The sequence below is a fragment of the Rana temporaria genome, chromosome 5, assembly GCF_905171775.1.
Source record: "Rana temporaria chromosome 5, aRanTem1.1, whole genome shotgun sequence".
NCBI lineage: Eukaryota > Metazoa > Chordata > Amphibia > Anura > Ranidae > Rana > Rana temporaria.
In genome coordinates, this window is record NC_053493.1 from 115,336,011 (window position 1) to 115,363,132 (window position 27,122).

The 27,122-nt window shown below is 42.0% G+C and overlaps 1 protein-coding gene across 1 annotated transcript in view; it reads left to right on the forward strand.

Moving 5' to 3' along the window:
* Nucleotides 1-27,122, forward strand: part of MRPL3 (mitochondrial ribosomal protein L3) — a 104,248-nt gene that overhangs the window by 16,894 nt on the left and 60,232 nt on the right. Inside the window, exons 4-6 of the mRNA XM_040353038.1 lie at nt 8,485-8,589; nt 14,382-14,481; nt 15,681-15,741. Coding sequence (XP_040208972.1) covers nt 8,485-8,589; nt 14,382-14,481; nt 15,681-15,741 — 266 coding nt within the window. The remainder of the gene's footprint in view (nt 1-8,484; nt 8,590-14,381; nt 14,482-15,680; nt 15,742-27,122) is intronic.

Consider the following 27,122-nt stretch of genomic DNA (forward strand, 5'->3'; position numbering starts at 1 on the left):
GCCCCCTACCTGTGTTATCTGTGTTCAGAAGTGGTTCTAAAATAGATGTTTTTGTGAAAGATAATTTGAATGCTGCTTTACTGTTAGTAAAAGGCCCAAATGTGAGCTTTACTATGACATGCTATTGTGTTTCCTGCACTGTTACATTGTGTGACTTTGCTTTGTTTCCCGGATTGGTTTTTCAGTGGAAAATCTTACTTTTGTTTTTGAAGACACAACATGGATGCTTTTTTCCCCTTTCCTTTAAAAAGAAAACACTCCTAGCAGCAGCTTTTGAGAATTCTTTTTTTCTGCTAGAAGCAAATACTGTTATCATATGTGTCCATGACTATTATTTTAGTCTAGAAGTGTTTTTGAAGCTTCAGCTTCTAGGAGCAAAAGAAATTACTGTTTTTGGAAGTGATTTGCCAGCATATAAAAATGGGAAATACTGCCAATAGCTGGCACAAAAACGCTATTATGAGCATTTTTTTTTAGCTTCTATTGTGCTTGGAGCCTCAGTGGGCATAGATGGTGGTCTGAAAAATCAAGAGTTAAATTGCAGAACAGACATTCTTAGTATATAGAACATCTCAGGATAGAATTGTGGGGCTGCCATTGCTGACTTCTTTTTATGATATATGCTCCAGGGCTTTATCCTTTCTTCTGGCTTTGTTATAGTGAGTCTGGGCCGAACCAGGCATCTGTTGCACCTATTATACATCCTTTTTCTGGGTCGGTGACTCACCAAGGTTGGCATCACATCTCTGGATTATGCACATCCAAAAACAAGTTGGCAGCCCCTCATATTTCCGTTGTGAAAATAATTCTCTCTATGTAAGGGCAATTTTTTTTTCATATAGAGTGGAAAAGGGTCGGACCCTCGTTCGGGTTTTTATTGCTGTTTTTGTCCCTGCTGGGAAGATTCACATGTTTGTCTTTGTGACCATTGTCGCTGAGACAGAAGAAAGAAGACGATGCAAAAGTTTTGAATTGTCACCAGAGGGTAAAGTGGTTCTAAAGGCAGAAGGTTTTTACCTTAATGCATTCTATGCTTTATAGTAGTAAAAAAAACTTCTGGGTACAGCCCCCCCCAAATACTTACTCAATCCAGCGATATGTATGAGAACATTCGCTCTCCCGGGTCTCTCTCTCCTCATTGGCTATTGGCTCGCGCTGCTGTCGCTCTAAACCAGTGTTAGCCCATGAGGAGAGAGTGAGACCCCTTTCACACTGAGGGCGTATTGCAGGCGCTATAGCGTTAAAAATAGCGCCTGCAATCTGCCCTTAAAAAGCTGCTCCATTGTCTCCAGTGTGAAAGCCTGAGGGCTTTCTCACTGGAGCGTTGCGCTATCAGGACGGTAAAAAAAGTCCTGCTAGCCGCATCTTTGGAGCGGTGTGTATACCGCTCCTCCACCGCTGCTGCCCATTGAAATCATTGGGACGGCGTGACTATACCACCCGCAATGCGTTGCTTCAGCTATGGGCAGCTCAGTGTGAAATGGGTCTAAGGGCAGGGCTGTGTGTGCGTGAATTGTCGATGCCTATTCACAGAAGCACAGCTCGGGAGCGAGCCTGCTCTACTGCCCCCCATAGCAAAAGGCTTGCTATTGGGGGCACTCAGTGGGGGGAGGAGCCACAACTGCTAGCAGGGGACCCAAAAAGAAGAGGAACGGGCTGCTTTGTGCAAAACCATTGCAGAGCAAGCAAGTATAACCTGTTTTGTTGTTAAAAAATTTAAAATACAAACACACAACCTTTATAATTACTTTTAAAGTGGATGTAAACCCAAATTTTTTTTTTTTTTTTTTTTTTTTTTTATGTCACAATGTAGAGTATAAGATTTCCTATCATCTGTGCCCAGTCTTGCCACACAGAGTTAATCCAGCTCTGAGCAATCCTCTTTTATTGTTCAGTGAATATGATAAACATGTCCAAGCTAGATATGTAAATAACCTGTCACTCAAAGCAAGGAGAGAGGAAAGGACTTTTTATTTAGACATGGTTTTATCTGGAAGTCTGTTAATTTTCACTGAACAATAAAAGAGGATTGCTCAGAGCTGTATTAACTCTGTGTGGCAAGACTGGGCACAGATGATAGTAAATCTTATACCCTACATTGTGACATCAAAAAATAAATAACAATGTTTGGGTTTACATCCACTTTAAGGAAAATCTTCGAATGGGTGGGGGGGTGTTCCTTTGACAACTTCTTAGGATAAGCATTGTGTTCCCATTGGAGAGATCCTCTTCATTTTCTTTGCACCTTCAGAAAAGGAAATGAAGGGAGATCTCCGTAATATGTCAGACAGCAAAACAATAACTTTTTTAACTTTTCCCTATTTTATCCAAAACTGAATGCAACGTTTTGGGCTATACATACACTTTAACTTAGAATATTACAGTAAAATTCCTTTTAAAGGATCATTTCTTTTCTCACAGTTTGCTTTTCTGCTGTCACAGTTGGACTACTGCAGGCAAGGTCCTACAAGGCAGACCAATTACTGAAAATTATAGAAAGTGAGATAACTATCAAGCCTCACTCAGACTTTGGTACTACAATAACCTCAGCATTTAGATATTACCAGTGTGATGTGCAGGTACTATTACTATTTTTTTTTTTTAAATGAGTGCAATTGCTAAGAATTTCCAAGTGCTCATTTTTACTTGGATGATAGTCCTTTAAAAAAAGAACAATACACATCCCCCGCCCGCTCCCATGGGTCATCTTGAACTTGTGAAGCTCAATGTACATTCTTAAGAAGATTGTGTACAGGCAGTTCATTTTAAAGCATAGTTCTGCTTTTTGCATATTGTTGCAAGTAATTAAGTAAAAAGTAATTGTTTACATTGCTTACAAATTATGAGCTGTATATTGCCTATACTAGCATATGTTTGATATGTTTGACATCGTTACAAGCAGTTTTAAATCTCGGGTATGTCTTGGCCCCTGTAACTATACAACATTAAAAAAAAAAAAAAATGTAATGTGCCACGATTATTATTAAAATTATTATTATTTATTATTTTTTTGTAAGCTTTTTTTCTTAACCACTTAAGGACCGGACCAATATGCTGCTACATGACCCGAGGGGTTTTTACAATTCGGCACTGCGTCGCTTTAACAGACAATTGCGCGGTCGTGCGACGTGGCTCCCAAACAAAATTGGCGTCCTTTTTTCCCCACAAATAGAGCTTTCTTTTGGTGGTATTTGATCACCTCTGGGGTTTTTATTTTTTGCGCTATAAACAAAACGACAATTTTGAAAAAAATGCAATATTTTTTACTTTTTGCTATAATAAATATCCCCCAAAAACATATATAATTTTTTTTGTTCCTCAGTTTAGGCCGATACGTATTCTTCTACCTATTTTTGGTAAAAAAAAATCGCAATTAGCGTTTATCGATTGGTTTGCGCAAAATTTATAGCGTTTACAAAGTAGGGGATAGTTTTATTGCTTTTTTTTTTTTTTAACTACTAATGGCGGCGATCAGCGATTTTTTTTCGTGACTGCGACATTATGGCGGACACTTCGGACAATTTTGACACATTTTTGGGACCATTGTCATTTTCACAGCAAAAAATGCATTTAAATTGCATTGTTTATTGTGAAAATGACAGTTGCAGTTTGGGAGTTAAACACAGGGGGCGCTGTAGGATTTAGTGTTCACCTAGTCTGTGTTTACAACTGTAGGGGTGTGTGGCTGTAGGACTGACGTCATTGATCGAGTCTCCCTATAAAAGGGATGACTCGATCGATACGCCGCCACAGTGAAGCACGGGAAAGCCGTGTTTACATACGGCTCTCCCCGTTCTTCAGCTCCGGGGAGCGATCGCTACGGAGCGGCTATAAACGAATAGCCGCGCCGTCGTCCCAGATCGCTCCCCGAGGGAATCCGACCGCCGCATGTAGCGGGGGGTCCCGATCGGATCCCCGACCCGCGGAAAGGCAGGGACGTACAGGTACGCCAATGTGCCTGTACGTGCCATTCTGCCGACGTATATCTACATGCGGCGGTCGGGAAGCGGTTAATGACGCCTCAGAGCATTGTACAATACAAGCACAGTACTCATGCACATTGTATGTATAGGTATCGGTCTTACAAGGAAGTAAGAATCCTTTTTTTAAAGGATAATAATACAGAGAAGCTAGCACTCTCAAAATCCATTTGTCCATAATGTTGTGTCTTAGGCAAAATGTGATGTTAGGTGTTGGGCAAATAATGTATGAGATAGGGGATGAAAAATAGATGGGGGGAGGTAAAAGTACGACAGGATTGGAGTCATGGATAGAAATGCTCTTGGGTAAGGGATGACTGATTGTGCAAACAAAAAAGGTTTTAACCAGACCAGAAAGGTCTACCTTGATCTAGAGACGATATTTACAGCTGTGGCCAAAATTTTGAGAATAATACAAATAATAATTTTTACAAAGCCTGCTGCCTCAGTTTTTATGATGCCAATATGCATATACTCCAGAATATTATGACGAGTGATCAAATTAATTGCAATTAATTGCAACGTCCCTCTTTTCAATGAAAATAAACCTAATCCCAATAAAAAAAACAAAAAAAACATTTCCACTGCATTTTAGCCCTGCCACAAAAGGACCAGCTGACATCCTGTCAGCGAAGCTCTCGTTAATACAGTTATCGATGTTGACAAGGACAAGGCTGAAAATCACTCTGTAATGCTGATAAAGTTAGAATAACAGACTGGAAGCTTAAAATTGAGGGTGGTGGTGCTTAAAATGAGTGTTCTCCCTCTGGTAACCATAGTTATCTGCAAGGAAATGCATGCAGTCGTCATTGCTTTGTACAAAAAGGGATTCACAGGCAAGGATATTGCAACTACTAAGATTGCACCCAAATCAACCATTTCTCGGATCATCAAGAACTTCAATGCAATGGATTCAGTTGTTGTGAAGAAGGCTTTAGGGCTCCCAAGAAAGTCCAGCAAGAGCCAGGACCATCTCCTACAGTTGATTCAACTGCAGGATTGGGGCACCACCAGGGCAGAGCTTTCTCAGGAATAACAGCAGGCAGGTGTGAGTACATCTGAACGCAGAGTGAAGCAAAAACTTTTAGAGGGTATCCTGGTGTCAAGAAGGGCAGCAATTATGCCACTTCTCTCCATGAAAAAAACATCAGGGGCAGACTGATATTCTTCAAAAGGTACATAGATTGGACTGCTGAGATCTGGGTTAAAGTCATTTTCTCTAATGAATAACCTTTCCAATTGTTTAGGGCATCCAGAAATAACCTTGTCCAGAGAAGAAACGGTGAGCGCTACCAGTCCTGTGTCATGCCAACAGTAAAGCATCTTGAGACCATTCATGTGTGGGGTTGCTTCTCATCCAAGGGAGTGGGCTTACTCACAATTTTACCTAAGACCACAGCCATGAATAAAGAATGGTACAAAAACCTCCTCCAAGAGCAACTTCTGCCAACCATTTAGGAACAGTTTGGTGATGAACAATGTCTTTTCCAGCATGATGGAGCACCTTGCCATAAGGCAAAAGTGATAACTAAGTGGCTTGACATTGAAATTTTGGGTCCATGGCCAGGAAACTTCCCAGACCTTAATCCCATTGACAACTTGTCAAGCCTTCGAGGAGGGTGAACAAAAAACTAACAAATTCTGAAAAACTCCAAGCATTGATTATGCAAGAATGGCTGCCACCAGTCAGGATGTTGCCCAGAAGTTGATTGACAGCATGCCAGGGAGAATTGCAGAGGTCTTCAAAAAGAAGGATCAACACTGCAAATATTGACTCTTTGCATTGTCATTCTTAAATCTTTTGGCAGTGGCTGTAATTGGAGCCCGAGGCAGACTCCATGGCAACAGTTGGGTGTTGTAAGGCATTGGGCACCAATCACTTTGACAAATTGTATTTGGCAGCAATTTACCAAGAGGAGAGAGATTTAGGGCATGACATACACAGAGCACAGTTATGCATAGACTCCAGTCTTCACTCCCAGCTTGACAGAATATGTGCCTTTTAAACTGAGACTGGCGTTTCTGTAATTTAGAAGTACTTTGAGGCCCTGCATTTTGGAATTGCTGCGATTTTTACAAAACAGTAAAGTTAGCCCAATTTTTTTGTAAAATCTGAAAGATGATGTTACACCGAGTAAATGGATACCTAACATGTCATGCTTTAAAATTGCGCACACTCATGGAATGGCGCCAAACTTCGTTATTTAAAAATCTCCATAGGCAACGCTTTAAAAATTTTACAGGTTACCAGTTTAGAGTTACAGAGGAGGTCTAGTGCTAGAATTGTTGCAAACGCTCCAACGCACGCGGCGACACCTCACGTGTGGTTTGAACGACGTTTACATATGTGGGCAGGACTTGCGTGTGTGTTCGCTTCTGAGCGCAAGCTACCGGGGGCATGGGCGTTTTTAATTTTTTTTTAATTTTTTTTATTTTACTTTATTTTTTTTTTACTTTTTTTTTTTTTTTATCGCTTTTATTCCTATTACAAGGAATGTAAACATCCCTTGTAATAGGAATAGTGTGTGACAGGTCCTCTTTAAGGAGAGATGCCGGGTCAATAAGACCCCACATCTCTCCTCCAGGCGGGAAAGAATGAGATTGTGAAAAAAAATTCACAGATCTTATTCTTACTAGCCGCAATTGTGGTTTGTTTACTTACGGGTACCCGGGTGTGACGTCATCACATCGCGCCCGGGCCTCCAAGGTCATAGAGATGCCTGGTCATCTCTATGCTTCACATCCGGCGGACGGCGATCATCTCTCCGGGCCCCCGATGGCACGGGAGAGCCCGGAGAAGCACCGGATAGAGGGGGGGGGATGTCCCCTCCCACCGCCTATAAGAACAATCAAGCGGCGGAACCACCGCTATTATCGTTCTTACGGTGCGCAGGATCGCCGACAGAAGAAAATGATATCTGAATGATGCCTCTAGGTGCAGGCATCATTCAGATATCCCAGCACAAAGTACAGGACGTCATATGACGTCCACCCCGGATAAGAGAGATCCCCTTTTTGGACGTCATATTAAAATATTTATTACAATGTTTTGTTTTTGTTTTGTTTTTTATTCAACCCTGTTGGGGGGTAGTGGGGCTTTGGTGAGATGTCAGGGGGTAAATATAATTAATGCTGAAAAATTACATACACTAGTTGAATTAAAGAAAATTACTTAGTACTTTTTGAGACCAAGGATAAGGGGAGAGATTCCAGTAGGGATGTGACTGGTCTGGACTTCAACAAAATGTTGCCTCCAGCAAGAAGAATTGGGAGCAATGCTGAAGGCAATTTACAACACACACTTATTTTTTGTAGCACAATTTAATAATATGGAATGTATGTTATTTTGTTAAAGAGCATTATTGTCCTCAAACTGTTATGGGTAAAGTTCCACATTAAATAATTTACAGGTGAAACTCAAAAAATTTGAATATCGTGCAAAAGTTAATTTATTTCACTAATGCAACTTAGACTCATTACATGCAAAGCAAGATAGTTCAAGCCGTGATTTGTCATGATTGTCATGATTGTGATGATTATGGCTTACTGCTCATGAAAACCCCAGATCCACAAACTCAGAAAATTTGAATATTACATGCAATCAATAAAACAAGGATTGTACATAGAACAATATCAGACCTCTGAAAAGTAGAAGCATGCATATGTACTTGGTTTGGGCCCCTTTTGCAGAAATTACTGCCTCAATGCAGAGTGGCATGGAAGCTATCAACCTGTGGCACTGCTGAGGTGTTAAGACCAGAATGCTTCAATAGCAGCCTTAAGCTCTTCTGCATTGTTCGGTCTCATGTCTCTCATCTTTCTCTTGGCAATGCCCCATAGGTTCTCTATGGGGTTCAGGTCAGGCGAGTTTGCTGGCCAATCAAGCACAGTAATCACACGGTCCTTAAACCAGATTTTGGTGCTTTTGGCAGTGTGGGCAGGTGCCAAGTCCTGCTGGACTATGAAGTCAGCATCCCCATAGCGCTCGTCTGAGGTAGGAAGCATTAAGTGCTCCAAAAGTGCCCTGGCTTCTCAGCTTTTCCCAGCCCGGTCTTCTCGGCTCTTCATTGGATAGATTGATGGCAGCGCAGCCATTGACTCCCATTGCTGTCAATCAAATCCAATAACCCGGGGGGAGGGTCTGTGTCCGGCATTCATGTCTATGGATGCAAATGCTGGACTCGGAAAGCACTTCCCAGAGGGGATTATCTGATGTGTGGAGGAGCCGAGACAGCCGCCGAGGGACCCCAGAAGACGAGGTTCGGGGCCACTCTGTGCAAAACTAGCTGCACAGAGGAGGTAAGTATGGAATGTTTGTTATTTTATTTTTTTAAATTTCGAACCTTTAGTGTCACTTTAATCTTTGTCCTATTGTGTTGCCACTTCTGTATTTGCTGATGAGTGGGTTAAGCTTGAAAATGTATGTAAGTTTCATTGATATATGATCAGCTTGAAAGGCTAAGATTTGCACCAGTCATCATTATTTTTTTTTATTTTTTTTCAGGTTCGAGACTGCCATGTGATAAGGTATACGCCAAAAGAAGAGGCTGGTGGTAGTGGTAGATATGCCAAACTTACAGTTGGAGGAAAAAACGTATCCCCATTCTATGTAAGTCTAAACGTGCATTTTAGGTTTTAACTGGGCGGAGGTAGATATCATCCAACGATAGCGGGGTGCTTTTCACCCCAAAAAAAAAGCATTTTGAGGCGCTTTGAAAGTCCTGCCCATTTATTCCACTGGGCATGGCGTTTTAGGAGCGCTAGGAGCGCTCCCAACCCGCGCCAAAGATGCTGCTTGCAAGAATTTTCGGGACATCCCACAAGCGCACCACTCCAGTGTGAAGAGACCCACTGAAATGAATGGGAGGTGGTTTTCAGGTGCTTTGCAGAGGCTATTTCTAGCTCTAAAGCGCCTGAAAACCGGCCCAGTGTAAGAGGGGTCTTGGTCTCAAAGGAGTGAGAAATCCTGGGGTGTCGGGAGAACCCCTGTCTACAGGCCAGGAGTGGGCTCATGCAGCACTGTGCTGTTGCCAAGGCTGAGAAAGTCAGGTGGCTTAATGTTTTTTTCTGTTGCCTGTTTTTGCAGTGTGAAACCAATACCCCTGCGTGAGCCAGTTTTGTGAACTTTACTGTAACCTGTCCTAATAAAATTGGACTATCAGACCGTTAAAGGACAGTTTGGTATGAACTTGCTAAACATCCCCCTTATCACAATATACACATATGTCCTTATGTTCAGGACTCTTAGGCTTAGTTCACACTACTGTGATGGGATTTTGATTTGATTTCAGTGGGATTATGTAGTGAGACTTTGATGCAATTTTTGATGAGGTTTGCATTTTCTGTGGGGCCTAAGTGCACTGTAAATTGCACCAAAGTAGTACAGGACCCTTTGCCAAAGTTGCATCACGACTGCACTACATCAGTGTGAATAGACCTATTGGAAGCAATGTTATTTATTTCCAGTGTTATGTGATGCAGTACGATCAGAGTCACATCTGAAATCGCGTTCATTTGAACCAGGCTCTATTTTTTTTTTTTTTTTTTAGAAGTACATTATTCTGAAACGTTTCACATCCGTGTTTATTGCTTATTTTTACAGCCAAATGTGAAGCTGCAGGCTTTCTTTTCACATTTTTGTTGGCTTCTGTGTTGAAATGAAGTGTTTACAGAAACGTTTACAGAGCTCAATGGCTTAAGCCGTAATTAAACACAGAACGGGCCAGAGGATTATAAATCCCTCCCTTTCTTCCACTCACTGCGTTCAAAATGGGGCCATTAGGTTTTTAATAAGAGTCTAAGAGGATACAATTTCTGCAAATTTAAAAAATCAAATAAAGCCATCATTCTCTGTGAGCCCAGTGCCATGGGTGAATCTTGTATTAAATATTTTGTACACACTACAAAAAGCACAAAAAAAAACATAAAATATCCCAATGTGTTGTTGGACTTAGCCCTCAAATAAGGAATCGGTCGCCACTCATTGGCTGTACACGTCTGTGTTTAACCACTTGGATGCAGATATATTGCAGTCGGGCAGCACAGGCAGGCTCAGTCGTGTGTGTATAATATATATAATTAATATATATATATACACACACACACACACACACACACACACACAAACACAGCCTCTTTCAAGGTTAGGAGTGCACAGCACGCTCCTCCTGCGACTGCTGTGTGATCACTCTTACCAGTATCTGGTAACCAGGTATCATGATTGGTAAAAATACTCTGCAGTAAGGGTGTCAATGATGTAAAAAAACATTGTCTAGCATAGAGGAAATGGATCGTCATTTTAAATTACATACTTTTATGACAATGTCTACTTCCCCCAAGCCTGAACAAAAACTGATGCCTGAAAGACCCACCCGTCTTGGCATAGTAGCAGGGATGTCTCGACCGTTGAGCATAACAGGAATGAGTACCCTTCAATGTTGAAAAACCATTGCATGCACAGCATGCTCTCTTCCCCCTGTCATAGCACTGTTGAGTTCATGAGACTGGTACAATGACATCATCACACACGTAAGGGGAGTGCACACATATTTTGCAGCAGGTTATAGTAAGTGGTGCGCTCCTGTACAATACCAAGTTTTTTTATTCTTCATGCTGGGCAAAGCCCTGTATTTGTGAGCGACTTTACTTTTAATAGATGATGTTGCATTATGATCCTTCCCCTCTTAGCCTTGTATATTTATTAAGGGAATATATGCTAAAGCCTGTGGAGGAAAGAGACCAGTGCTAGATTTATTAACCGCGTATGTGTGTATGAACAGCATATTCAGTATTCTGGTCAACTCCAATTAGCAAGTCTGTTTTTTTTTTTTGGAGTTACAGTGCATCCGAAATTCACTATTCAAAAAAAAGCACAGAAACCTGACATTTTAACAGGGGTGTGTAGACTTTTTATATCCACTGTATATTTGTGGTGGAACAGATTTATAAGAAGAGAAACCTTTCATATTCTGCACAATAATTCACAATACTGAGGGTGAGTGTTTGGACACTTGCTGTATTTTTATTGTTCTACTCCTTGGAGTGAATAATTTGGAGATCAATCTGCACTGTGGAAGGATTTGCACAATATAAGGATTCAACTTGCACATGATCTACATTTGCGCGTATTTCTCTTTTTAGATATTGTATTGAAAATAATAGAGTACAAGTTATTTAGACAACATTTTGTAAGAACACAAGATATATCAAATTTAGTAGACAGGGCTTCTCAAAAGCATAAATAGAAAGTATATATTTTGTATACTTATACAGTTCAAAATATAATTAAAAAAATAAATAGTGGGTTAAAGGATCACTAAAGGAATTTTTTTTTTTTAGCTAAATAGCTTCCTTTACCTTACTGCAGTACTGGTTTCATGTCCTCATTGCTCGTTTTTGCTTTGATGTTGCTGTAAAACTGCTCTGATCTCCACACTTCCTGGTTGTCTGTTTCCTTATAACCATAGTACTGGGAGCTTTTCACGATGGTCTAAGCTGTCATTACTATGGTGTCAGTGGTCCAGTAGATCAATAGTGTTGGGTAAGTGTAGGGTGGGTATATAACCTCAGGACAATATGAAGGAAAAATCAAGATCTGGTGGAAGGTAATGTTCGATCCATGGGAGTGCTTCTGTTTTAGCATGGATCATTGCCTGAGTTACTCGATGTTTAACAGATACTGTACATAGCGTAGATGTTTTCCAGACTTTTGCAATGGTTTGTTTTGCAGCTGTGGTAATTAGGAGTAAAAGTTTAAACTGGCGGTGTGTTAGTGATTGTGGATCATTATTCAGGATTGCTGAATCAGGAGAGAAGTTGGTTTTGAAAATGGTGGAGAGAATCTTGAATATTTCCAACCAAAAGGTTTGGACTTTGGGGCAGTTGCACCAAATATGTAGATGTGTCCCCAGGTCAGAACAACCTCAAACAATGAGAAGGGTATTGGGGAGAAAACTTTGCGATCCTGGCCAGTACTAGGTACCATCTGGTGAGAACCTTGTAATTGGTCTCTAAGGCCACTATATTTGGAGTGGCCGTTTTAGTATTTTGCCATATTTGGGTCCAATTTATAGTATCTGGTTGATGGTTTAAATCGGTTTCCCATTTTGCAATGTAAGATAGGGGGGAAGCAGATGTGTGCGTTAGAAGTAGCGCATATAGCTTAGAGATACGTCCACGTCTGTGAGGATCAGAGTTACAGGCTTGGTCAAAAATTGTCAAACATGGGGGAAGGTGAGTCAGAGGGGATTTGCACTTATTTCCAACTGAAGTTATGCACATTACATTTGCACTATTGTACACACACACACACACACACACACACACACACACACACACACACACACACACATTTGTAGTTACTGGACTGGTCTTGCTTGTGGTCTCCCTGCAAATTGTCTTTCTCTCATTACGGAATTGTCATGCCTTGTTCTGCGCCGAGTCTGTTTAGGGATGTCCATCAAAGGAGAACAATAAGCAGCACAGTAACATCACCAAATCTCACTTCCGATCTCCTGAAACCAGCAGTCAGAGGCAGCAGTGCTATTGATCTCACACTGCAGATATGCAGCTACGTGTCTGTAGACAAAGGGGTATCTAGGCACTTTCACGTACTAGGTGCATTGCTATATTTTAGAGAGAAATTTAGATGAAATTTACATTTTCAGGGTGCCCCTCAGGCATAATTAACATTTTTAGATGTTCCCTTAACAGGTCTACGGTATTATGCCTTTTATTTGGGTTTGTCATGTTTTTATTTAGGATTTTAAATATAGTAATGGTATTTTTAGCAATAAATAGAACTACCCGTGCTGGGGAACAATCTTTAAATAAGTGAATATAAGCAACTAGGCACAATTTGCAGGTAACAAACTAGTATAAAATTGTAAAAGTGCAGCGGTATGTTAAAGAACTTAAACAATGTGAATTAACAAGGTTAAAAATGTGCAAACACCAAGACTAAGCTTGAGAGTTCGTTCATTAGCCTCATAAGGACTCAAGTAGTTAGTGATGTCAAACAAGCCAGAAGCATACATACATAAAACATAGCCGCTTTCCAGTTATCCAGGACCACTACAGAGAAAGCGGTCAACAAGCGCAATGATTGGAGTGAAATTCCAGGTAGAATCAGTCTTCCGGATCAACACACTTGATGCAGTACCTACAGTATCGGGATAAAAAATGTGTATATCTCTCAAAAACATACAGATCATAAAGAAAGCAGAACCATTTCATAGTGTAATATGCTCCAAAAACAGTATTTATTTAAAGTATTGCACTTAGGATAAAAGAAGCCCAACATATTGATATAATTCTGTTTCAAACCAACAAGATGGTTGTGGTCTATTCCGGTGCGTGACAATGTTCTACATGGTGGCTCCACCCAACTGTTTCACTATGCGGCTATGCGTGGTCAATGAGGATTCTTCTGGTTTGTTTGACATCACTCGCCACTTGAGTCCTTATGAGGATAATGAATGAACACTCAAGCTTTTTCTTGGTGTTTGCACTTTTAACCCACCTTTTTGTAGTGGTTAATTCACGCTGTTTAAGTTCTTTGTAAAATAGCGCAGCACTTTTACCGTTTTATAATAGTATTGTTGTTTTACTATTTTGTCGACATGTTTGCTTCCACAGCGTAATTGCTGCATCATTAGTATTGACGTTGGCATATTTGATAGATATTTTACAAAGAAAAAATAACGAGGCTGTTCACAGCAACCAGGTGTTCAAATAAATTTTCTAACCTGAACTGTGAAAATATACAGATAGTTATAGCTAGAATCTAATTTGTTGCTATGGGAAATGGCTTATGTTTTCTTGGCTTTCGGTTTTATAAACAAGTCCCATTATGTCTTAAAATGGTCTTGCAGAAATAAAATGGGATTTTCTTTTTTTGTGACCTCGCCTAATAAATGGGATTATCCAAGTGTGACTTTACAGACAGCCCACTAAATTGCTTTCTGTAAGATTAGGATTCCTTTGCCTCAAATTCCGGATGCATGGGCTCAATAACTCACTGTATAAGTTTAACATAGTACTAAACTCTCGATGGAAAAATAGAAATTTTGCATGTAAATTAATTGGCTATGTTCATAATTTGAACATTTTAACTTGGGGGCTTAACTTTTATTGCCAGCGGTTTAGACATTAATGGCTGTGTTTTGAGTTATTTTAAGTTTACATTTACACTGTTCTACAAGCTGTACACTCACTACTTTAAGTGTAATTTCTTCAGTGTTGTCACATGAAAAGATATAAAATGAATTGTCAAAAATGTGAGGGGTGCACTCACTTTTGTTAGATACTGTAAGTGTCAGTACCTACGGTATATCAGGTTGCCATATGCACACTCAGTGCTCCACTTTGTTGAACTTCTCGCTTGTTTTTTTTATCTTGCAGAAACCAGAAAGTTTTATGGAGATCTACAGGGAAGCTGCGGTACCACCAAAGCAGAAAATCAGTGAATTCAGGGTTTCGGACAATGCCATACTAAAGCCAGGTATTACCCAACTTACTGCTATTTTCATCTTGAAAATTTATTTTTCTCTAGTCCTCATTCCTCAGCCCTCTAGTTTTCATTCTCTCCTGACCTATGAGGCTGCAGGACCCCTGACCCTCTGTCTGGACAGTGCTGATTAGCCCTGTTCTGATCACATTCACTCTCGCAAGAAAAAAAAAAACAACTCTTTAGCAATACACTCCAAACTGAGCATGTGCATAGTGCCCCCAGTGCTCTGTTCTATCAGCAGATGGATTAGGGACCAGGAAGAAGGGGAGAATTAGAAGAGACAGGCTTAAACGGCCCTTTTCCACAATGCAGAGGATCAACCCCTTAGGTTCTACAGTGAGTATAGCAAGCATGCTTTACTGTTCTGTGTTCAATAACATTTCAAACACTGATACTTTCACATTTATGTTTTTATCTTTTTGTATGGTTTAAGCACATATTCATATATGTATTATAATTTATGAGCGCTGCCCTACTGGGTTTTATTTTACATATGCCTTGTATTGGGGCATTTGTGGCAGCAGCTATATATTAGTTTTTTTCTTTACACAATTACCATGGTTTTCTTCTGTTTACAATTGTATTATGTTTAAAAGAGAAGTATGGGTTTGTCTCCCCCCCCCCCCCCATCATAATTACCTAGGTGGATGCTGCATCTGTCCCCCGGCGTCTCTGCACTGAGAACCGAGCGATCGAACATCGCAGATGGCTTGGTTCTTTTGGCTCCCCGAGCAGAGAGCTGCTACCTGACAATCAGCAGCTCTCCTCTCTGCTCCTCCACGCTCACTGGAGCGCTGAGCTGTGGAGGAGTGGGGAGCAGTCACCTCCAACGGCTCGCTGAGAACAGGTATCAGTCCAGGCATCTGGCGGATCCAGACTACCAGAGTCAGGATGACGCGGTGCCTGGACTGATCTCTGTGACGTCAGCAGAGAGCGGACTTCAGACCGCTCTCTGCTGAAAATGGGTCACAGGAGTGCAAAACGAATTGCACTCCTGTGGCCCTTAGGAGAAGCCAAGTCTAACGAGCTCAGGCTGGACTTCTCCTCCTTTTTAAGCTTGCTGTATATGGGATTGTAGTGATCAGGGTTACATACACTTTAACAAGTCTTCATCCATGCCAAAATTACAGTGACAGCGTTTTTCAAAGGATTCAGTGATGACATTCTTCCCATGTGTCTCTTACTTTCAGGTACTCCCCTTTATGCGGCACATTTCCGTCCTGGTCAGTGCGTGGATGTCACTGCCAAAACGTAAGTATTCCTCTAGCTTCCTTGCTTAATTGGCTCAGCATTTTATTGTGCTTACAGCTGAAAAATAAACCTTGATGTGTAGGTTATTAGCTACGCAGAGGTTGTAGTTTGGTTTTCTGAGATCTGACACAGTGCCATTAGTTTAAGAAATCTATTAGTAAACGGGATTCTAGTGTCTATATTGCAGGGTATAACATAAAAAATCAGATACAGTTGCTCTGTACTTTCTTTTCTTTTTTATAACTGTAAGGCCCCGTACTCACGACCAAACATGTCTGCTGAAACTGGTCCGCGGACCAGACATGTTTGGCCGTGTGTAGGCCCGAGCGGACCATTTTCGGGCGGATCGGACAGGTTTCCAGCGGACAACTGTTTCCTGGACTTGCTTTAAAACAGTCCGCTGGAAACCTGTCCGCCCGGACATGTACGGTCGTCTGTACAGACCTACCGTACATGTCCTGCCGCCCGCCATCCCTCGCATGCGTCGAATGACTTCGACGCATGCATGGAAGCATTTTAAAGGCGTCATTGTCGCGGTGACACCGCGTCATCGACGGGGCGACACCGCGGACACGCCCCGCGTATTGTTTACGCGCGGACCTCTGTTCGATGGTGTGTACCCTAATCGAACAGAAGTCCCCGGGCAGTCCCTGGGCAGACATGTCCGATGAAAACGGTCCGCGGACCGGTTTCATCGGACATGTCTGCTCGTGAGTACTCGGCCTTAGGCATTGATTTGGTTCCTGAATTAAAGTGGTTCTAGAGGTAAAATGTTCTTTGTTTTTGTTTTTACCTTTAATGCATTCCCTGCATTAAGGAGCAAAAAAATAAATGTTTTGCCAATTGCTGTGCCCAACTCCCCCCCCCCCCTCCCCATAGCAAGCACTTGCCATGGGGGCAGACATGGAAGAGGGGAAGCCAAGATTGCAGGTGGGGGACCCTAGAAGAGGAAGTTTTGGGCTGCTCAGTGTGATACCATTGCACAGAGCAGATGAATGTAATATATTCTTGTATTTGAATACAAGAATTTGCCTTTAAAACTGCTTTAACCACTTAAGCCCCGGACCTTTAGGCAGCTAAATGCCCAGGCCAGGTTTTGCGATTCGGCACTGCGTCGCTTTAACAGACAATTGCGCGGTCGTGCGACGTGGCTCCCAAAAAAAATTGGCGTCCTTTTTTCCCCACAAATAGAGCTTTCTTTTGGTGGTATTTGATCACCTCTGCGGTTTTTATTTTTTGCGCTATAAACAAAAATAGAGCGACAATTTTGAAAAAAATTCAATATTTTTTACTTTTTGCTATAATAAATATCCCCCAAAAACATATATAAATTTTATTTTTTCCTCAGTTTAGGCCGATACGTATTCTTCTACCTATTTTTGGTAAAAAAAATCGCAATAAGCGTTTATCGATTGGTTTGCGCAAAATTTATAGCGTTTACAAAATAGGGGATATTTTTATTGCATTTTTATTATTTATTTTTTTTACTACTAATGGCGGCGATCAGCAATTTTTTTTCATGACTGCAACATTATGGCGGACACTTCGGACAATTTTGACACATTTTTGGGACCATTGTCATTTTTACAGCAAAAAATGCATTTAAATTGCATTCTTTATTGTGAAAATGACAGTTGCAGTTTGGGAGTTAACCACAGGGGGCGCTGAACGTGTTAGGCTTCACCTAGTGTGTGTTTACAACAGTAGAGGGGTGTGGCTGTAGGTCTGATGTCATCGATTGTGTCTCCCCTATAAAGGGGATGACACGATCGATGCGCCGCCACAGTGAAGCACGGGGAAGCCGTGTTTACATACGGCTCTCCCCGTTCTTCAGCTATGGGGAGCGATCGCGACGGAGCAGCTATAAACAAATAGCCGCGCCGTCGTCCCGGATCGCTCCCCGAGGGAATGCGCCCGCCGCACGCAGCGGGGGGGGGGGGTCCCGACCCGCGCAAAGGCAAGGACGTATATATACGCCCATCTGCCTGTCCGTGCCATTTTGCGGACGTAAATAGTCGTGCGGCGGGCGTTAAGTGGTTAAAATCTTCAGCACAGTTGGCTAAGGTTTTTTCATATTCTTTGTGTGCTGTAGACACTGATGCAAATTGAGGTCATTGTGTACATTTGCTAAGGAAAGGCGATAGGCAAGGCGATCTGCCCACGACTTCAGAGGCGACTTGAAAAATTACTTCTGTATTGAAGTCAATGCAAGTCGCCCTGAAGTCGTTCCAAAGTAGTATAGGAACCTTTTTCTAAGTCGGAGCGACTTGAGTTGCTCCTATTAGAACGGTTCCTATGTACAGAACGGAACGCGGCTAAGTCTCCTGACAAGACTGTGCACTTTGCAAGTGCAGTTGCACTCATTTTCCCCAGAACTTAGTGAATGTGATGAAGCGCAACTGATTTACATCCTCCAATTACGCTGTTTATTTGTTTTTTCCTGGCACCTGATTGGGTATTGTTTACAAAGTGGAGCTTCGATACATTAACTAAGCTCTGGGGAAAAGAAGTGCAACTGCACTTGCAAAGTGCACAGTCTATTTGTCTTTAGTAAATCAACCCCCATGCCTTTGTTTCTGTGTATTATATTAAGGTAGGGCTGAGCTTCACATTGGTCTTGGTGCTTTCTGGTTAAGTTGCTCAGTGATTACTATAGTTTATTGGAGTCATTCTTTCTGCAGCTGCAATATAGATTTTCTCATCTCTTTGCCCTTAAACTGATGAAATTCCAACAGTTTGAAGGTTGCTGATATTCTAAAATCAATAGTGTTGAAAGATGTTTTGAGAAATACAAGACAAAAATATACCACCTTGTTTCCAGAATCCACCTTTCTTTTGTTGTTTAAATGTCTCTGTCTATTAGTGATGTCAATATAAATCTTCCTGCCAGGCCCAAAATGTTGATAATTAACCAGCTTAACATTTCTTTAACATTGAAATGCGTGAAAGGAGAACCATTTATTATATTCTGCTGGCTATGACGTGTCCGTTCTAATTAGATAAATGAGGGCTGTTAGGTGAAAGTATGCAGCTTTGTATCTTCACTTCCTGTACTATAGAGACATCATATGTGTCTTCCTATGTGACTGTAATGACAGATATGTCGGTATATATAATGAATATGAAGAGATGTGCTGCTGCTGCAATTCCTGTTGGCTGCTCGCAATCTATAATATCTCCGAAGTTGGTCATGAATCGTTTTGGTAACAGGAGATCGTGAATTCACTCTAAAAGAGATCATGTTTGTTGCTCGTCGTCAATATTCATATAACAGTTTGAATGATGTAATTGTTCTTCTTTTTTTTTTTTTGTGCAGAGGGCAGTAAGGCTGCATTCACACCTAGGCGTTTTCACGCCAGACGCCCGTCGCTATTACAGCCTGCAATACGCTGGAGGGGTGATTTTACATTGTCGGCTATGGAGATGGTTCACATCTCCACGCCGAACGCCGAAACGCCTGAAGCTCAAAACAAGTCCCGGACCCTTTTTTCGGGCGGCTTCGGCGTTCGGGCATAGCCAACAATGATAAAATCACCCCTCCAGCAAAAAACAAGGCTAAAAACTACGCGTTTTTGTCACCGCAACTCACGGGAAAAAACGCCTATTTTATGTCGCCGCAATACGCCGCAAATCACCTACGCAATGGTGCGAATGCAGCCTAAATAAAAAGATTTTGATACTCCACATGGGAAGAGAAAACACTGCATGTGCACCGCTTGAAGATAAAATACTGTCACTGCGGCGTGCCAACGGCTTTACAGGTAGTGGAAAGCTACCCTGTTGATGTCAGGACCCTGGGAAGGACAGAGGGATAGGTTGTTTTGTACAGAAAGTCTCTGACATTCCCAGAAGGGGCAGAACTTCAGAATACTAAAATGGGTTAAAGTGGATGTAAACCCAAAACAATTTGATGTCACAATGTACAGCATAAGATTTCCTATATTCTGTGCCCAGTCTTGCCACACATAGTTAATCCAGCTCTGAGCAATCATCTTTTATTGTGAAATACAACAGACTTTCAGATAAAAACCAAAGTCCTTGCTTCTGAAAAAAAAGTGCACAATTCACATCCCCTCCCCTGTGTTTTCAGTCACGGTTCAGTGCCATGAGAAAATGCAACAGCCATCAGAATATACATAGAGCTGGAGGGAAGAGGGGAGGGGGATGTGAATTGAACACTTTTTACAGAAGCTGTGTATGTCTGCAAGCAGTGCACAAGATATGTAAATAACCTGTCACTCAAGCAAGGACTTTGGTTTGTATCTGGAATCTGTTTTATGTCCCTGGACAATAAAAAGAGGATTGCTCAGAGCTGGATTAACTCTGCGTGACATCAAAAAACAACTTGCAGGGGTCTCCAAACTTTCTAAACAAAGGGCTAGTTTACTGTCCTTCAGACTTTAGGAGGGCCGAACTTTGGCCATTGGGAGTAGAAAAAGTCCCGAAGTCAGTGGGGAAAAAAACAAACAAATCCCCAACGATGGTGTTAGTGAGGGGAATCATGCCCAATAGATGGTGTCAGTGGAGGGGGGGGTGGGGGTAATTTTGCCCCATTGTTGGTATCGGTAGATGGAATAGTGCCCCAAGGGGGCCGCAGTTTGGAGACCACTGGGTTAAAGGATAAGTTCACCTTAAAAAAAATAATAGAATAAATGCACTTTTTTGCTGAGATAAATAAATAATATATATGTGTATATGTGTATGTATGTGTAAAGACTGGAAAGCATTGCACCAGCAAACAGCAGTCTCCTGAAGAATGTCCGTGTAAGATGTCTGCCGGTACATTGTACGTTGTTGTCTCTGTATAAATACCTGTAAGGGGTATTTAAGAAGAATCAATGAACTACCTATAGCACTCAAAAGTGAAATGGTAGTTCATTGAAAACTACAAGCTGACCGCTGCAAAGGTGTCAGTACTTGTAGTTCATTCATTCACAGAACTCTGCCCACACGGCTACGTTCTTTTCAAAAAGTGACAGCTGGTACAGGGAACTTCTGCCTGTACTGCTGTCACACAGAGGCAGCAGATCCCTGAGTGGCTGCAGGAGTGGGAACATGTTACATGTTCCACCCTAAAAACAGGTAAAACATGTAACATGCTCCCGAAGGTGAACTTATCCTTTTAATTGTAGCTCAGTGTCAGAAAGTGCTTTCATATCATGATTTTTAGCTTTAGCCTAGGTTCACATTGCAACGATTTGACATGTGAAATCGCATGCCAAATCGGCGGCTATTGCCAGCAATGGCACCGTCCGAATCGGTGCTGCTTCACACCGATTCCCAAAGGTAGTTTCTGTACTACTTTTGGCGTCTTCGGGGTGTGATTTGCATAGACATCTGTGCAGCAACCCGCACAGATGTTTCTAAAATCGCCCCCGAAGTCAGCTGAACTCGCACAATTTCAATCCCGCTGTCAGCGTGCCTGGGCTTAATCTGGGTCTCTGGTGTTTTACATTTTAACCCGTGAAAATTTGTTCAGTGCTGGCCATATCAGTCCAAATAGGCTTGAATGCGCCATATACTAATATTTGACACGACGCAAAAAAAAAAGTGTGAATCCAGCCTTAGTGTTGACATGTCCTGCAGTATGCTGCAGCAGGTAGAGGCTCGCTCTTATGCCGCGTACACACAATCGGAATTTCCGACAAAAGTTTGACTTGAGCTTTTGGTCGGAAATTCCGACCGTGTGTATGCCCATCAGACTTTTTCTGTCTAAATTTCCGACAGCAAAAATTTGATAGCTCGTTCTCAAATTTTCAGACGGAAAATCCGATCGTCTGTATGCAATTCCAACGCACAAAAGTCCTACGCATGCTCGGAATCATTGAACTTCATTTTTTTCTGCTCGTTATAGTGTTGTACGTCACCACGTTCTTGACGGTTGGAATTTCCGACAACATTTGTGTGACTGTGTGTATGCAACAAAAGTTTGAGACAAAATTCCCTCGGAATAAAATCAACGGTTTTCTTGTCGGAATTTCCGATCGTGTGTACGCGGCATTACCATCACAGGTTCAAGTGCTGTTCAAATCCCCGCAGAAAAGAACAGTTTTTGTATACACACCATCTCCCCCCCCCCGGGGGTGATGTCAGTGGCCTGACCGCAGCTATGTTACAGGGATATGAATGATGGACAACGCTAGCTCCCATCATGCCTTCTCCATTCCTGGAAGTGGTACCAGGTATTTCGCTTTACTTCCAGTGCTAACAGAGCAATGGGGAGTGATTGAAATGTGCTGACCAGTGTTGCATAGAAAAGAGGGAGAAGAGCAAGGATTTCAATAGGAAAGTACAGCAGGGACCTGGGGAGGAGGGGAGGATATGGTGTTCACCGCTTTATTTTTTCTGAAAAGGCAACCTTACACTTTAATGCACAGGACTGAGCCCTTTAAAGTGGTAGTTCCCTCTCAAAAAAATTGTTACCCTTAGATTCCTGCTCATTTTGTCTAGGGGAATCGGCTAGTTGTTTTAAAATCGAAGCTGTACTTACCGTTGTAGAGAGCGATCTTCTCCGCCGCTTCCGGGTATGGTCTTTGGGTCTGGGCGTTCCTTCTTGATTGACAGGCTTTCGACGGTCGCATCTATCGCGTCGCGATTTTCCGAAAAGTAGCCGAACGTCGGTGCGCAGGCGCCGTATAGAGCCGCGCCGACGTTCGGCTACTCGTGACGCGATGGATGCGACCTGTCGGAAGACTGTCAATCAAAATAGGAACGCCCAGTCCCGAAGACCATACCCGGAAGCGGCGGAGAAGATCGCTCTCTACGGTAAGTACAGCTTCGATTTTAAAACAACTAGCCGATTCCCCTAGACGAAATGAGCATAAATCTAAGGGTAAAAATTTTTTTTGAGGGGGAACTACCGCTTTAAGTTTGTTTGTTAAAGTACAACTATGGCCTTAAAACAAACATGGGTAGCAGGAAGGAAATGTATTACAGAAGAGACTTATCCGGTCTCTTCTGTAATAAACACTTCCTACATTTCTCTTCACAATCCTCTTTGCTCAGTATACCATTCTGGCATCTGCTGGGTGCATAGATGAATTAACCCTGTGTGCATGCCAGTCAAGACAGCCGAGGACCATGCAACCTGGAAGGAGCCAGGGAGTAGATGTCGGCCTTGGCAAGGTAGCTTGCTGATGTTGCATTGCTCCAGCAATGATATTTGCAGACTTAAAGGGGAGTTCCACCTACAATTTCACTTTTTAAATATAAATACTACTGTAATACACAAGCTTAATGTAGTCTAGTAAAGTTAGTCTGTAAACTAAGGTCTGTTTTGTTAGGTTGTTAGAGCATTTAGTTAGTTTATAATCTAGAAATAGACCGTGGCCATCTTAAGTGTGGGCATCATGAAGCCAGACTGTATGACTTCCTGGATTTCAGCCTTGCAGATCTCGCACATGCTCAGTGCTGCACAAGAAATGTAATAGGTTTCAGTCAGGTTTCCATAGCAACGGGAGTGTCAGAGGAAGTTGCCACCTCTTCTCTGTGCAAATAGGCTATTTGCAAGGACTACTGGGATACATGATGCCTATCCCAGAAACCCTTGCGAATAGCCTTGTGACTTAATAGCCTAGGCTAATAAGGAGGAGGAAGTAATGAAGGACTACAAAATAAAGGTATTTACAAGCAACAACATAAATAAAAATTGTCCATTCTGAACACTATGAGATTAGGGCATGCAGCACAGACAAACATAAAAAAATGGGTGGAACTCCACTTTAAAGAAGAACTGAAGTCTGCTCACATCATTTGTAATAAAAACATCTTTGCCGTTCTGAATCTTCGCTCCAACCACTTTGCATATTATTTTATATATACTGAGATTCTGTACTTGTCAAATATGCTGCAGAAATCTCCCTCCACTGAGCCTGGCTGCAGCCATTTTAACTGTGGGCAGCTGAAGCTGCTGCCTGTTCAGGTCCTGGATGTACACAGAGGCACACCTCCAGCTCTGCAGCTCTTATTAGTTCTCTTATGACTGGCAAACTCTCACAAGACTAAGAGAGGGAGCTGTGCACAATGTCATAAGCCTAGGCTAATGACCAGACAGGAAACTTGAAGTGGGCTGTATAAGGTATTTACTGGCAGAAATTTCAATGTTTTTCTATCCAAAGTTAAAACGACAAGGGCAGAAGATTTAATAGATGGAGAGTTGAAAAAAATGACTGAAGGTCCGCTTTAAGTTCTGCTTTAATGCAGTTACGATTGCAGATATGTCTGCTATAATTCAAAAGAAAAAAAAAAAGTTTTTATCCAAAATCCGCCTTAATTTCTGATGTGAACATTTTATCAGCGATTCTTGGAATATTCTAGGCTCCGTGCTGTTTCCTTGATTATTATCCCTGAATCACACAGGACGAGAGCAGCAGTAAGCAGGGTCTGGTGATTGATTGAGTCTGGCAGATCATTTCTATTTTATGAAGGTTTTCAGTCTTGCAGAGTGAACACTGATTTTTTTTTTTTTCCTTAAGCGAACCAGACAAATCACACAGTAAAGATGGTTCAGGAAGATCTGGGCTCAAAGGAATAAGATTTTCATTCAAAAAGCTTTGCAGATATGTTTTTCTAACTATGTGTAACTGTAGTAATTCATATATTTCTTATTGTTGGATTAAATGCAAGATATAAACCAGGGAGAAAAAAAAAATATTGTGGATTTTTTCGTATCTGTCACACTATAGGACTGCATGCAATGGAAAGAACCATTTATTTTGTAGGCATCAAGTATTCATAAGACTTTCAGGCCCTAAAGGGCTAAAAAAATGGCGCCTGTAAAGTGCCTGAAAAACGCCTCCCCTATCACCCCAGTGTGAAAGCCAGAGGGCTTTCACACTAGAGCAGCGCACTTGCAGGACAGGAAAAAAAGTCCTGCAAGGAGCATCTTTGGGGCATAAAATACCCTGCAATTGAAATCAATGGCCAGCGCTGCCAAAGCGCTTCGGCAGTGGCACTTTGCGGGTGCATTTACCATTTTTATTCGACCGCTAGAGGGGGTTAAAAGCGCCCCCCCTAGCGGCCGAAAAGCGCTGCTAAAACTAGTGATGCTTTACCGCCGAGGCGCCGTAGACTTTGGGCGCAGGCGCACTGAGCGTGCCGCTTCTAACGACGATCGTTCCGTTGGTGGTGGCATGCGCGGCAGTGACGTAATTGCTGCTCCGGAGAAGTCACTCCGGGTATCATGACGGCGGCGGAGGTGGTCACCCAGGACCGCTGCAGGGGCTTCGATCTCAGGTAAGTAATTCATAATGAGCTAGTATGCTATGCATACTAGCTCATTATGCCTTTCTCTTGCAGGGTTTTTTTTTTTTAGGAAATGTTTTAGAGGGTTTACTTCCTCTTTAAAAGAAGAGTTTTATATAAATAGTAAAAATAAACAAGGCATCCGTTTTAAAATCTATAAAGTAAAAAATGAGTTTGTTATTGATGAATACCGTATATATTAAATATATATATATTACATTTAGAAATGTGCATACTTCTCTTGCTCATTTCCTTTCTATGTAGCAGATGTTTATTTACTGCGAAGGCATAAAACAGAAAGGTCATATCCCTGTGGTGGTTCTTTCTTTCTGGGCGAGTGTGATTGTGCCAGCTTCATGCCGTGCTTGGAAACATTGTGATAGCACTGAAGTGACATTTAGCAGGTAACATCTTTGATGTACAGCAGCACAGAAGATCACTATCCCTGCGTGCCACTGCTGGAGTTGTTTACTTGCATGAATCTTGTAAACAACTTTGTCAAAGTAGCTGGAGGGTAAAAACTTGTATTTTTTTTATATCTGATTAAGAATCATATACTCTGGACTGAAATACTGACAGTTTGCAGAGAGATGTTCTTTGGGAGGTCAATACTTTAGAAATGGCTTATTATGCTACTGGGGACTGTTTTGCTGACATTACTTTTAGTAAAGTTGAACTATGTGTTCTTTTTGGGCAACTACAAAATATAAAAGCGCACAGAGCCCTAAATTCCAGGAGTTGGACTTTGAAGGAACACTAAAGGAAATGTATTATTTTTTTTTTTTTAATAACAAACATGTTATACTTACCTCCACTGTACAGCTCATTTTGCCCAGAGTGGCCCCGATCCACGTCTTCTGGGGTCCCTCAGCGGCTGTCTCGGCTCCTCCTCGCAAGAACTAATCACCTTCATGCGAGCGAGCGAGCGAGCGAGCATGGTGATGAGTTCTTGCGGGCACGCTCCCGTGATACAGCCGGCGGCTATAGCCGCTCACTGTATCACTCGGCTCCGCCCCCCCCGGCTCACCGAGTCATTGAATGTGATTGACAGCAGCACGAGCCAATGGCAGCGTTGCTTTCAATCAACCATTGAATGAGCCGAGAAGCCTGCGTGTTCACGGCGCAGGACTTTCAAGGGGTCAGGTAAGTAAAGGGGGGCTCGGGGCGCTAATCCTCAGATGTTTTTTCACGTTAATGCATAGACTGCATTTTTTACCTTTTTTTTACCTTTACAACCCCTTTAACCACTTAAGGACCGCCTTCTGCACATATACGTCGGCAGAATGGCACAGGCACGTACCTGTACGTCGCCTTTAAGAGCCCAGCCGTGGGTCGCGGGCGACCCGGTCCGAAGCTCCATGACTGTGGGACGCACAGACCTGATCGCCAGTGTCCCGCGGGGAGAGGTGTGTGTAAAGTGACACTGATCCATGATATAGGGAACGATGATCAGTGACTTCACACCTACAGCCACGCCCCCCTACAGTAAGAATCACTCCCTTAGGGCACACTTAACCCCTTAGCGCCACCTAGTGGTTAACCCCTTCACTGCCATTGTCATTTTCACAATAATCAGTGCATTTTTTATAGCACTTTTCGCTGTGAAAATTACAATGGTCCCAAAAATGGGTCAAAAGTGTCCGATGTGTCCGCCATAATGTCGCAGTCACGAAAAAAAAGTTATTAATAAAAATGCCATAAAACTATCCCCTATTTTGTAAACGCTATAACTTTTGCACAAACCAATCAATAAACGCTTATTGCGTTTTTTTTTTTTTTTTTTTAACAAAAATAAGTAGAAGAATACGTATCGGCCTTAACTGAGGAAAAAATGTTTTTTTATATATTTTTTGGGGGATATTTATTATAGCAAAAAGTAAAAAATATTGCATTTTTTTTTCAAAATTGTCGCTCTATTTTTGTTTATAGCGCAAAAAATAAAAACCGCAGAGGTGATCGAATACCACCGAAAGAAAGCTCTATTTGTGGGAAAAAAAGGACGCCAATTTTGTTTGGGAGCAGCGCAATTGTCAGTTATAGCGGCGCAGTGCGGAATCGCAAAAAGGGACAAGGTCCTTAACCTGCATAATGGTCCGGGTCTTAAGTGGTTAAAGTGATACTAAACACACACTGTTTCA